The sequence below is a fragment of the Rhinopithecus roxellana genome, chromosome 5 (genome assembly GCF_007565055.1).
Source record: "Rhinopithecus roxellana isolate Shanxi Qingling chromosome 5, ASM756505v1, whole genome shotgun sequence".
NCBI lineage: Eukaryota > Metazoa > Chordata > Mammalia > Primates > Cercopithecidae > Rhinopithecus > Rhinopithecus roxellana.
The window spans coordinates 74,392,567-74,404,754 of record NC_044553.1 but is presented as its reverse complement, the minus strand read 5'-3'; the positions used below and the strand labels follow the sequence as shown (position 1 = coordinate 74,404,754).

The 12,188-nt window shown below is 41.6% G+C and overlaps 1 protein-coding gene across 1 annotated transcript in view; it reads right to left on the bottom strand.

The window, feature by feature from the left end:
* The window catches only part of AVEN (apoptosis and caspase activation inhibitor), a 186,344-nt gene that overhangs the window by 1,860 nt on the left and 172,296 nt on the right, over positions 1 to 12,188 (bottom strand). The window contains exons 3-4 of the mRNA XM_030930998.1: positions 7,412 to 7,482; positions 2,494 to 2,589 (exon numbers count right to left, since the gene is read on the bottom strand). Of these exons, the coding sequence (XP_030786858.1) occupies positions 2,494 to 2,589; positions 7,412 to 7,482 (167 nt within the window). The remainder of the gene's footprint in view (positions 1 to 2,493; positions 2,590 to 7,411; positions 7,483 to 12,188) is intronic.

Here is a 12,188-nt window from a genome sequence, read left to right as displayed (position 1 = left end):
CATGTGCTAACTAGCTCAGATTTGGAATTAAAAGATCCATGTCTTCCTAGCTGTGGCCTGAAAACTGCCAGAGTACCATAGGTCTATTTGGCTTTACACTTAAATCTGTAATGAGACATAAACATCTGTAAAATGTCACCAAGAAGTAATTAGCAAATCAGATCTGTTCATTGTATTTAAGTGCACTAATATAAAGGTGTAGGAACAAATTCACCAAGAAGAGTCTCTCACCAACATCGAGTAAAAAATGCCAGACACAAAAGAAAATACACAATGTGATGATTATTTTTGTAAAATGTTCAAAAACAAACCACAGTATTAGAGGTTAGGTGAGTGAATGCCTTTTGGGGAGAGAGTGACTTGGGGTGCGTATGAATGGTGGCTTCTGGGGTGCTGACAATATTCTGAGTCTTTATCCGGATGCTCATTCCATGGTTATACTTACATGTGCATTTTTCTGACTCGATATTATACTTTAATAAAAGTTACAAACTCCCTCAGTGATTGTAATATAAGGTTACAATCTAAGGCTGGGAATCACTGCTCTCCAGGGAAGGCTCCAGGGACTAGCAAGGCCTCACGGTGGGCAGGTTCAGAAGTTCAACCTCAACTAGAGGTCCTGACCCTTTATTTTTACATAAACATCGTGAGCAGACATGGAAGACGGTATGGCTTTATATACAAACAGGAATAAATGTCCAGCATAGTCAGTTGTACGGGGCAATGCTGGGACATGGTCCTCTATTCTAATCTTAGAGTCATTTAATTGGTCTGGGGTGGGTGTCTGGCATTGTTTTTGTTTGTTTTTAACTCCCCCGGTGATTCTAACGTGCAGACAAGGTAGAGAATACTGCTCTGCAGCATGGGTCGGGGAGAAATGTTTTTAAGTGATTTAACCAGGATTTCAAAGTCACGTCATTATTTTATACCTTTAATGCCTGCCACTGACATTACATCCTTCACTTTCAGATGCTCACAACCACTTCCTCTCTGTCCTGAGTCCTGAAGCCTTTATCTCAGCATTTCCCTGGTGAGTTCTGCTACACATTCCTCATCATGTGAGATCAAGGCAAGCACTTCATCACTGGACATCAGCAGAAAAGCCACTAGAGCTCTCCCAAACACCCCCAAATGTTTCCAAAGACCCCCCAGGGCATTCCCCCATTAGTGGCAAATGCACTTCTTTCTAGTTCTCTACCCTGTCCCTAATTGTCCTCCATCCCCGAACTCTGCCTGCTGCCCCAAATTTTAGACTAGTAAATGCACTACAGCAAATGGGTGAGTAACCAATTCATTGCTACGCTCAAGCTTAGCATCACATTCAGCTGCAGAAGGAAGTTGATAATTTTAGTTGCTAGGATTCTATTTAAAATCAGTACGTCCCAGGGTTTCACTTTTTTTTTTTAATCTTGTCAGAATTTTGAAGCTCTTCATGGTCTAGTCTTCGGGCCTCCCCTCTCTTAGTTCATCAATTATCACTTCATCCCATTATCTCCTGAATTTGTATTTCTAGCCCTTAATGCTGAACTTTATAGTTCTACATCCAGTTGACTATTATTTCCACTTGGATATCTCAGAGGCACAAACTCATCAAGTCCAAAACTCACCCTTCCTGATCCTACCTACCACTGAGCTGCACAATTTGGAAAATCTTGCATTTTTTATTGACCACTCTCTCCCAATTTCCAACATATCGCCAAATCCTGTTCATTGTACCTTTGAAATGCCTCAGTACATCTCTGCCATCTCCACCATCACTACTGTAGTCCAAGCTACAGTACTACTCACCTGCACCTGTGCAGCAGCCTCCCCACATGCCTCCCTCACCTGCTCTGCGCATGTGTACCTGCACATGCGGACTTACCCCCACGCACGCACTCCGATCCCACAGTCTTCTCTACTCGGCAGCAGTGTCGCTTTTGTTCATGCAGAGCTGATTGGGTCTTTCTCGTTTAAATTCCAGCTCAAATGTCCTTATGCTTTAGACCTCAGCTCACCTATCACTGCTTCAGGAAAGCCATTCCTAACCACACCACACGAGAAACTGACTTACTCTAAAAACACACTGTACTTCATACGACGTATTACAATTTATATATGTTTGCCTGTTTGATTCATATTCATCCTTCCCAGTAGATGAAGTGCCAGAAAGGCAGGAACCACGTCTACCTGTTCACCACTGTGTCCCTAGTGTCGAACACACAGCAGGATGATGCATACATATTTTGAGTAAAATAGCCAGACTTTATATTTTACATTTCACTCAATTCCACTACATTTGATCCTTTAAAATGTTTCCAATATATGATGTAAAAAAGTAACCTCGAACATGTTTTGGATTCTCCTTTAAACTTACAGAATGCTATTTTGATATGCAACCTTCAGTTTTATAAAGGGAAGCTGACACGAAGACATCCTGCTGAGGGAAGCGCTTCCCTCTTTTTCTTCTCCTGCCCTAATCCACCCGCTTCAAGAGGGCTTCAGGATTTTTACCTGGACCAGTTCAGCAGCAACGTTGAGTCGGAGGGAGAGAGGCAGCTCTTGAAGGGCTCGAACCAATAACTCACTATCCACGTAAAATGCTGAATTCTATATAGAGATTAAAAAGAAAATATCAGGTGATAAATAAGTATGACCTTTTGGAAATAAAAGAAGAAACTGTAAATAATCCACTGGAGTTATCTGGCTAGGAACAAGACACATCATACATCACACTTGATGTGTTAAGAGTTTCTGCATCTCCACATTATGATCAGTAAAACCAAAGCTACCTTCTTGAACCACAGCTCACACTGTCAGAGCAAACAGGGCAATGATCACCCTCCCATCAAGACTGTCCAAGCCGGGCGCAGTGGCTCATGCCTGGAATCCCAGCACTTCAGGAGGCCAAGGCACGTGAATCACCTGAGGTTAGGAGTTCGAGATCATCCTGGCCAACATGGTGAAACCCTGTCTCTACTAAAAAATACAAAAAATTAACCAGGCATGGTGGCTGATGCCTGTAATCCCGGCTACTCAGGAAGCTGAGGCAGGAGAACCGCTTGAACCTGGGAGGCAGAGGCTGCAGTGAGCCGAGATCGTGACACTGCACAACAGCCTGAGCAACAAGAGTGAAACTCCATCTCAAAAAAAAAAAAAAAAAAAAAAAAAAGAGAGACTGCCCAGTAACCCGGAAACTGTGGAGTCTTTTGCAATGACTAACAAGCTGAAAGAAAAGCAAGCATTTAATGAAATCTAACCTGATCCCTTCCCTAAATTCAGACTGCTGGCCTTGGACAGAAGAGGAAAGGGCTGTTAAGGCAGTGAGATGGGGCTGACAGGTGGTGTGAAGATTTCAGAGGAGCTGGTCTCCTCAAAAAACAAAAAATAAAAATTTTTTAAAGCCACTTTGTAAGAAGGCTTTCTTTTTTGGTCACCAGTTTGCCCCATAAAGGTCTGAAGCTGAAGAAAGCCTTAGATAATAAAGTTAGCTGCAGTGAATTGCTTTTAATGCTAAACTGTGAACTTTTAAAATAGGTTTAATTGGAATAATAATAAATCAGCATTTTCTACATGTTTTAAAGTATTCGGTGCATTATTTTTGCCTGGGTAACCCAGCTCCCATGTCAACCTGGTCAACCCTGGCAGCCACTCGCAGTTGGAGTAGAGGACCTGGCCTACGACATCTGGCCACAGACAGGAGCAGACCACACCCACTAAGGATGCTATGGCGGGTGGGGTGTAAAGAGAAAGGAGACACGCCAATGCTGGGAGAGGGGAGCCAGTCCTGACTATAGGACAAAGCCTTTCTGTCCCACTTCTCTGCCATCAGTGTGCACAGGACCCTGTCTGTGTGGTAAGAATCTGCAAGCATGAAGCTTCCTCTCTGGCCAGGAATCTTAGCTCTGAGTCTCAGTATCTGTATAAAGGCACACTCTTTAGTGAGAAAAGAACCTGCTATATACTTTGCAGCTAAAAAACATAGCCTTTAATCAGACCATTACATCTTCCCCAGAATCTACAGGACTTACTGTCCATATGCGCCTGGGGCCCAGAGACCATGTGTACACGGTATGGTGGAGTAATAAGCTGGGCAGCTTTTTAAGATGTAGGTTCACAGGCCTCACCCACAGAAATGGACTCTCTGGGTGGGGTGGGGGTGGTGGGAGCCGGAAATCTGCCTTTAAAAGCCAGGCCCTCAGGAACGGCCGCATATAACTCAGCACCCAGCAGTTCGCTCAGCCCCCAGCAGTTGCTCAAAGAAGTCCTACTGGATAAGTCACCATGTCAACAGAAATTTAATGTGGAATTTAAAAAACCTAGGTGATTTAAAACATAATAAACCTGTTTGTTCACCCAGGGAAATTATCTTCCCACTCATCCCCTCTTTACATGGTGCCCGTCCTGTCCAAAGGAAAGCTGTGAGAATCCCACTTGCGGATCTAAGAGACAAACATGCCTGTGGTCATGGAGGCCAACAGCTAGATCAGAGCACCCTGACTGCTGGCCTGTGTCCCTTCACCCTGTGTATCCACCACAGGGCAACGAACGCCAAGTCCAAGCCGTGACACCCGGTCTCTCTCCTGCCAGGACTCCCTTGAGCATTTTGGACATGTCTCCCTGTCAAACTCCTACTTTCTTTAACTGCAAAGACAAAATGTATTTCTACTTTTCCTTTTTTTTTTTTTTTTGAGATGGAGTCTCTCTGTTGCCCAGGCTGGAGTGCAGTGGCACGATCTCGGCTCACTGCAATCTCCACCTTCTTGGTTCAAGCAATTCTCCTGCCTCAGCCTCTCAAGTAGCTGCGATTACAGACTTGCACCATTAAGCCCAGCTAATTTTTATATTTTCAGTACAGGCGGGGTTTCACCATGTTGGCCAGGCTGGTCTCAAACTCCTGACCTCAGGGAATCTGCCTACCTCGGCCTCCCAAAGTGCTGGGATTATAGGCGTGAGCCACTGCGCCGGCCCCTCTCTATTGTCTTGCGTCACTGCTCACACTGAGGACATGGGATGGTATAAGGAACAACAAATTACACATATATGTGTGTGTACATATATATAATACATAATATGCACTCGAATATATATATGCACTCAACATATATAATTATATATAGTACGTATTATATATTATATATATCCAGTTTTTTCTCTTACATCAACAAGGAAGAAAATTTAGTGAGGAGTTAAGTCAGACAGGAAATTGTTTTGATGGGGAAATGAATTCAGTTTCAGACATGTCCTACCTCCAACTCGAACTGTTCAAAATCAAACAACTTCTTTCTGCTCTTATTTTGTTCCATTCATGGCACCACCACCCACCTAGTTACTCAAGCTAGAAAGCATAGTGTCACTGCAAATCTTTCTTGTCCTTGTGTCTCACATCTGGCCGGTGACCACAGTGGACCCCATCCTCCGCTCAAGTCCTGTCTGTGAGTAACCTGTGTCCCACGCCCACTGGCTGCACATCCTCGGGCTCTCGCTCTTTCCCATTCGTCCAACATCACATCCTCCTTATCAGTTTCCCTGCCCCTAACCTCTCATCTCATCCGTTCAATCCCTCCCCATCCTTCCCAATACTGCTGAAGTTAAATCTAACCATTTCCATATTCTTACTAAACAAAACTTTGTTAACAAATAATATTAGTAATAAAAGAGCTCATTTTGAGTGTTTCATATGCATCAGGAACTGCACTCAAGGGCTTTTTATGTATTATCTAATTTAGTCCTTCTTATAACTCTGAGTTATATTTTGTTATTAGCTCCATTTTACAGGTGAAGCAACAGAGAAGGAAAAAGTTTACCCAAGTCTTAGATCCAGAATTCACACTCAGGTCTGAAACTGCTGGTACTAACTAGCCCACACCTGCCACTGAGGCCTCCTCCTCTAGGAACACTACACTCTGGCCACACCCTTCTCTGAATGTAACCTCGTTTTCCTGACTTAACCATTTTCATGTTGTTTCCTCAGACAGGATCTACCAGAGTCACACTTGTCCACCAAGACCCATTCAAATCATCTTTTCCCCACGGTACCAATTCCAATCACTTCCAGTGCAAAGTAACTCTCTCTCCCAGTCCTGTGAATTCATTTATCGCACCCCTTATTTTAGGTTGTATTCTTGTGCATGTATTAGGTAATATCTGTTGAGCATCTACCATACTACAGGCCGGCCAGTGTGCCCAGGTAAGGGGCCAAGAGCAATGAACAGGCAGGGTCTGTCTCATTCACTTTGAATCAGCTCCATTGAATAAAAACATTTAGTAGACCAGTGCTCTATGTTCTGATGAAGGACGAAGCTTAGAATTATTTGAAACTCTGAAGCTACCTGAAATATTCTTTGGCAATCAATGTGGTTCAAAAGGAGATGAAATGCAAATTGTTTGGCTTCTACCATATTCCTCAACAATCTATCTTCGCTGTGTCCTAGAATTCTAACAAGTACCTCAGGCGTAGACCCAGACTTAAGCAAAGACAAATGTAATTCTCACCTTTTTCTATGGCATATATAACACGCTCTTTGTAAAGTGCCAGGCAGTCATTTTCCAAGAGAGTCCCCTCCTCGTAATCTGTATGAGTCAGAGGCCATCCCAAACAAGTGAGCCTAAAACCGGCCCAGAGATCAAACAAGCCACCCACAGCACATATGCTGATCTGGGAGCAGAACGGGGAGGACACTGCCCATGGGCTTCGCATCTGCAGCTTCAGCCACCTCTCTGAAGCTGGGGGCAGATGCTAATCAGTTTATCAGACACTATGCTCTAGCCCTGGAGTTGGGGAGCATATCACAAGCCACCACTACGTCCCTATGTGCATCCTAAAAGGGGGAAAATATCTGTCATCTCATACGAAAAGAATTAGCGGAAGCCTGCCTGGAAAATAATCAGAACTCCTTCGAAAGAAAACATTACATACACACAAAGAAAATAAGGCATTTGGGGTTTAGAGACTTGATGAAAGACTTCTACAATATTTGCCCTTATTTTATACTTCTATTCTCCTAATTGTAGGAGAAGTGTTATTTAAAGCTATAAGGTTAAGGGTTTTCTCAACCTAACACCAAAAACAGTGAGAGAGAAACCTAATTTTCAACTCTAAAGGGAATCGTTAAAAAGTGGCAAAGGAGGAAGACCAAATGGCAAAGTAACCCACTCTGTCCAAATCACGGCTATCGAGTTTCTACCTCGAGACCCAGTCCATGTGTGCTGCATCATTCACACAGATGGCCAGGTAGAAAAGTGTACTCTCGCTTCAAGGACTCGTGGAATTTCAGCCCCCTGAAAATGTTCTGAAAAGTTTAGCTGAGAGTACTCTATATAAAAATTACTACTCTTTTCTACGTGAAGACTCTGTCACAAGAATGTAAAAGGTGTTAGCCTTCCGCCTTGAAGAAGAGCCGGTCCACACTTAAGACAACTCTTCTCTTACCTGTTTTGGACAAGAAGCTTCAGTGTCCCATTCTTTCTCCTCAGCAAACCGGAACTGTGAGAAGGAGTCCCCTAGGAATAGGGAAAAAAATATTATGCAAAAGTCAAAGGAAACTCTCAGTTCTCTGAATTTCCCTGCTAGAGCAAAAGTGCCATTTCTGAAGTGCTCAAACTCAAAGGGAGAGACAAGGATAAAACTGCAACATACCTCCAACTCCATTTCCAAAATCACAAAACACACAGATGACAGCGTTCACATTTGGTAAGATTAATCTTTAGTGCATTTCATCTTACCAAATGGCAAAAGGACCAAGAAAAAAAGATAAAATCACTAATCTCAGTCACTGGTAAATAAATTTGATCCCTCAAAAATTAGGGCACAGGCCGGGTGCAGTGGCTCACACCTGTAATCCCAGCACTTCAGCAGGTGGATCACTTGAGGTCAGGAGTTCAAGACCAGCCTGACCAACATGGTGAAACCTTGTCTCCACCAGAAATACAAAAATTAGGCTGGGCACAATGGCTCATCCCTATAACCTCAGCACGGTGGGAGGCCGAGGCGGGTGGATCATGAGGTCAGGAATTCGAGACCAGCCTGGCCAATATGGTAAAACCCCGTCTCTACTAAAAATACAAAAAATAGCCAGGCATGGTGGCACATGTCTGTAATCCCAAGCTACTCTGGAGGCTGAGGCAGGAGAACTGTTTGAACCCAGGAGGCTGAGGAGCCGAGATGGTGTCACTGCACTCCAGCCTGGGCATCAGAGCAAGACTCCGTCTCAGGGGGAAAAAAAAAAAAACAAAATTAGTCAGGGGTGGTAGCGGCACCTGTGGTCCCAACTACTTGGGATGCTGAGGCAGAAGAATTGCTTGACCCTGGGAGGCGAAGGCTGCAGTGAGCCAGGATTGCACCACTGCACTCCAGCCTGGGTGACAGAGCAAGACTCTGTCTCAAAATAAATAAATAAATAAATAAAACAAAATGAAAGAAAATATCTCATTCATAATAGCAATAACATACAAAAAATTCCTAGGAATGAATCAGGAATAAACATGTATTGAAAGAAACTTTAAAAAATAAAACTTAAAAAGGAAGACAAAAAACTCAACAGTATGAAGATACCAATTTCACCGAATGAGGTCTACAAATTCAATATTCAATCCCAAAAAGATTTGTCAAAATTACTCAAATTCATTTTTTAAAATACACGAAACTAAGATACGCTTTTTTAAAAAGGGTAAAGAAGTTGTCTTATTGATTATAAAAATGTATTCAAAAGTCTCAATAAATAAAATGGATAGTCACTGGTGAAAAAATAAGCACAGAAGAGTGTCTAGAAACAGACCCAGGTATATGGATACTTAGATATCGTAAGAGTGGCAGATGGGATCTGTGGAGAAATCACTTTAACAGCGTTAAAGCAACTGACCAGCCATGTCAGAAACTAGGCTAGTTCCCAATATCTCATTTCTCAGATGTAAAACATATTTTGTATGAATCAGGTATTTAAATGTTCAGAAAAAAAGGAAATCATTAACGCTATTACAAGAATGCAGGGATGAATTTATTATTATCTAGAAATGGGAGGGTAAATTTTGGCTGCTGAAAAAAATTTAATGCATAAAAATAAAATTTTTTGAATTACAGGAATTATAAACAAACTTGAAAGATGACAGGCTGAGAAGTAATATTTGTAGCACACATTATTGGCAAAGAATATGTGGAAGTTCTTTGTATATTAGATACAAAACTTCCACAAATCAATTAGAATAATGCAACCCAGTAGGAAAATAGGAAAAGGGGAGAATATGTGAAATATGATTGCTAATACATATGAAGTAAATGACTGATGTATGAATTTAAAATCTAGTAGATTTTTTTAAAACTGGCCAAATTGCTGAATGCTTTATTGAGTGCTGTTTTTGACATTCTTGAACTTCTATATTAGAAATGATCATATGATTTCACAGATTAATATGTAATTGGTACAAGATTCAGTAATGCAAATAAGGCATGCTATGTATACTTATTTTTAATATCTGAATATTCACTCAAAAATATAGGTAAAATTCCAACAACGACTATCTTATTCCACCAGTCTTCTTGCTGAGAACGAGGAACCAGGCACCCCTACCCAAAAAGACCCCAAAAGTCTTATCTGAAGATATCAGAGCTACCAAGGCACTGAGGACTTGGACAAAATTCCTGGAGAGAAGAGAAGCATACAAGGAGGTTAGGCTAACATTTAGGGCTGCTTACCCCCCTAATGCAGAGGCTAAAAAACAACCCAGGAGGTCGTAAAGCTGAAGAAAGCTCTGCTAGTCTTACAGCACTAGGTAGACAAAAACTGGAGTTCGGGGCCAATGGATGAGCAGGTCTTGGAAAACCAAGGCTTTCAGGCAGGACCCACTGATAGCTGCATCCTGTAAGCAGGAGTAAAGTAGGAATTGACCAGCCCTCACCAAGTCTGAGGTCCAGCTGTGAGTCAGCTCAATCTCTGATTCTGCCTACAAGCAAAAGTAAATCATTTTTGGAGGAAAATGACACTATCAATATCCTCCAATGATCTCTACAATTTTTAACTTACCATGTCCAAAATTCATTAAAAATGATCAGGCCTACCAAAAGATGAGACCAAAATAGTAGAAAACAAAGAGAAAAGAAAAAACAAGCAAGAGGTAATGGAAAAAGCTCCACAGAGATTAAGATATTGGAGACACGAGACATGGATTTTGTAATTTTGCCATGTCAAAATTTCAAGAACAGGAAAAACTGTAACATCATGAACAATGACATCCATGAGGTCATCTTTGATGCACACAAAATAAAATACACAAAGAATACAAAGAAGAAAATGTTGGAGAAAAATAAGTTACCTAAATATAACACATTTTGTTTTCAGGAATAAAACTTCAAAATATAACACAATTTAAAGAAGGCTTTAAAAAATCCTTACAGATAAAGCATATAGGGGCTTATTTTATTTTAGTAGAGATGAGGTCTCACTCTGTCACCCTGGCTGGAGTGCAGTGTCATGATCAGAGCTCACTGCAGCCTCAAACTCCTAGACTCAAGTGATTTCCACCATCTCAGCCTCCCAAGTTTCTGAGATTACAGGTGCACACCACCATGCCCAGCAAAATTATTATTTTTTGTAGAGATGGGGTATTGCTATATTGCCCAGGCTGGTCTCAAACTCCTGGCCTCAAACCATCCTACCACCTCAACCTCCCAAAGAGCTAGGATTACAGGTATGAGACACTGGATGTGGCCTAGAGGCTAATTTTACTATTACGTTTTAGATACGGTCTCACTCTGTCACCCAGACTGGAGTGCAGTGGCACAATCACAGCTCATTGCAGCCATGACCTCTGAGGCTCAACAGATCTTCCTGGCTAATTTTAAGGAATAAACTTGGTAAAATGACTACAGAATACCAACCACTCTGATTCTCGCACTGAAGATGAAAGTGTACAAACCTGTTGAAACTATGAATCCTAGAACTGAAAGTCTTTCTGGAAAACATATTACCAAAATATTACCAAAATTCTTCTGTGTTACGTTGTTACATACACACAAAGTATGGTGATTTACCAAATGTACTACTTTTATATCTTATATACCAGACATTTGGACACGCATGGACAATTAGAAACCTACTTTAAGTAAGATAGCATGGGGTAGTCACAGCACATTCCATTCTGCTCCAGCTTTATCTGTCTGCCAGAAGAGTTCCTGGTCTCTCACATGCTAAAGACATGGTGAGTCTGACTAAGAAGTATAGAAGAAAACCAGAAAAGAATAGTGACAGCCAACTGTAGTTGACAAGGGAACAAACATGGAGAAGTGTGTCTTAGGACTCATAAGATTCAACAGCTGTGTGTCCTGAATTAATTGGAGCATAGTGAAAGGAATAGTACTAGAAAGAACAAGGAAGCTCAAAGCACTGTCTTCCCTCTTCTTCAATTAGAGACTAATGGTATGACTTACAGAAGACTGGAGAACTGCCTTGTTGTATACTTATACAACATCCTCAAACAAGATGGAAGAGCAGCTGGTGACTATTACATAGCCTGCTTAAAAAACAATAAAAATCCCATAATATTCTACTACTTTGTAGATAAGAATACCAAAATATTAGGCCCACAAATTCAATGACTGCTTATTATGAAGGCATTTACTGGAATCTGTTTAAAAGGGGGAATGAGATAGCAATACTGATGTACATGAAGAGTTCACATTTTCCTTATGTGATAAAAAGCTTCATCTCATCCTATTCCAGCAACAATGCTGAAGTTGGCATGCTTGCAATCAAAGCTGAGACACAGGAGATATTGAGACAATTCTGTTGTATTTTGAAAGTCAATTACATTCTTCTATTGCCACATTTCTAGAGCCAAAATTAATAAGAGATTTTTAAATCAAATAATCGTGTGAAGAAGCAAAAATATTTTTAAAGAAATAGAAATAAGGCTGGATATACAGTGGCTTAAGCCTGTAATCTCAGCACTTTGGGAGGCTGAGGTGGGATCAACTGAGGCCGGGAATTCAAGATAAGCCTGGGCAACAAAATGAGAACTCAACTCTATTAAAAAAAAAAAAAAAAAATTACCCAGGCACGGTGGCCCGCACCTATAGCCTCAGCTACTCTGGAGGCTGAGGTGGGAGATCGCTTGAGCCCAGGAGTTTGGGGCAGCAGTGGAGCTGAGATCATGCCACTGCACTCCAGCCTGAGTGACAGAACAAGATCCAAGACCCTGTCTCACACACACACAAA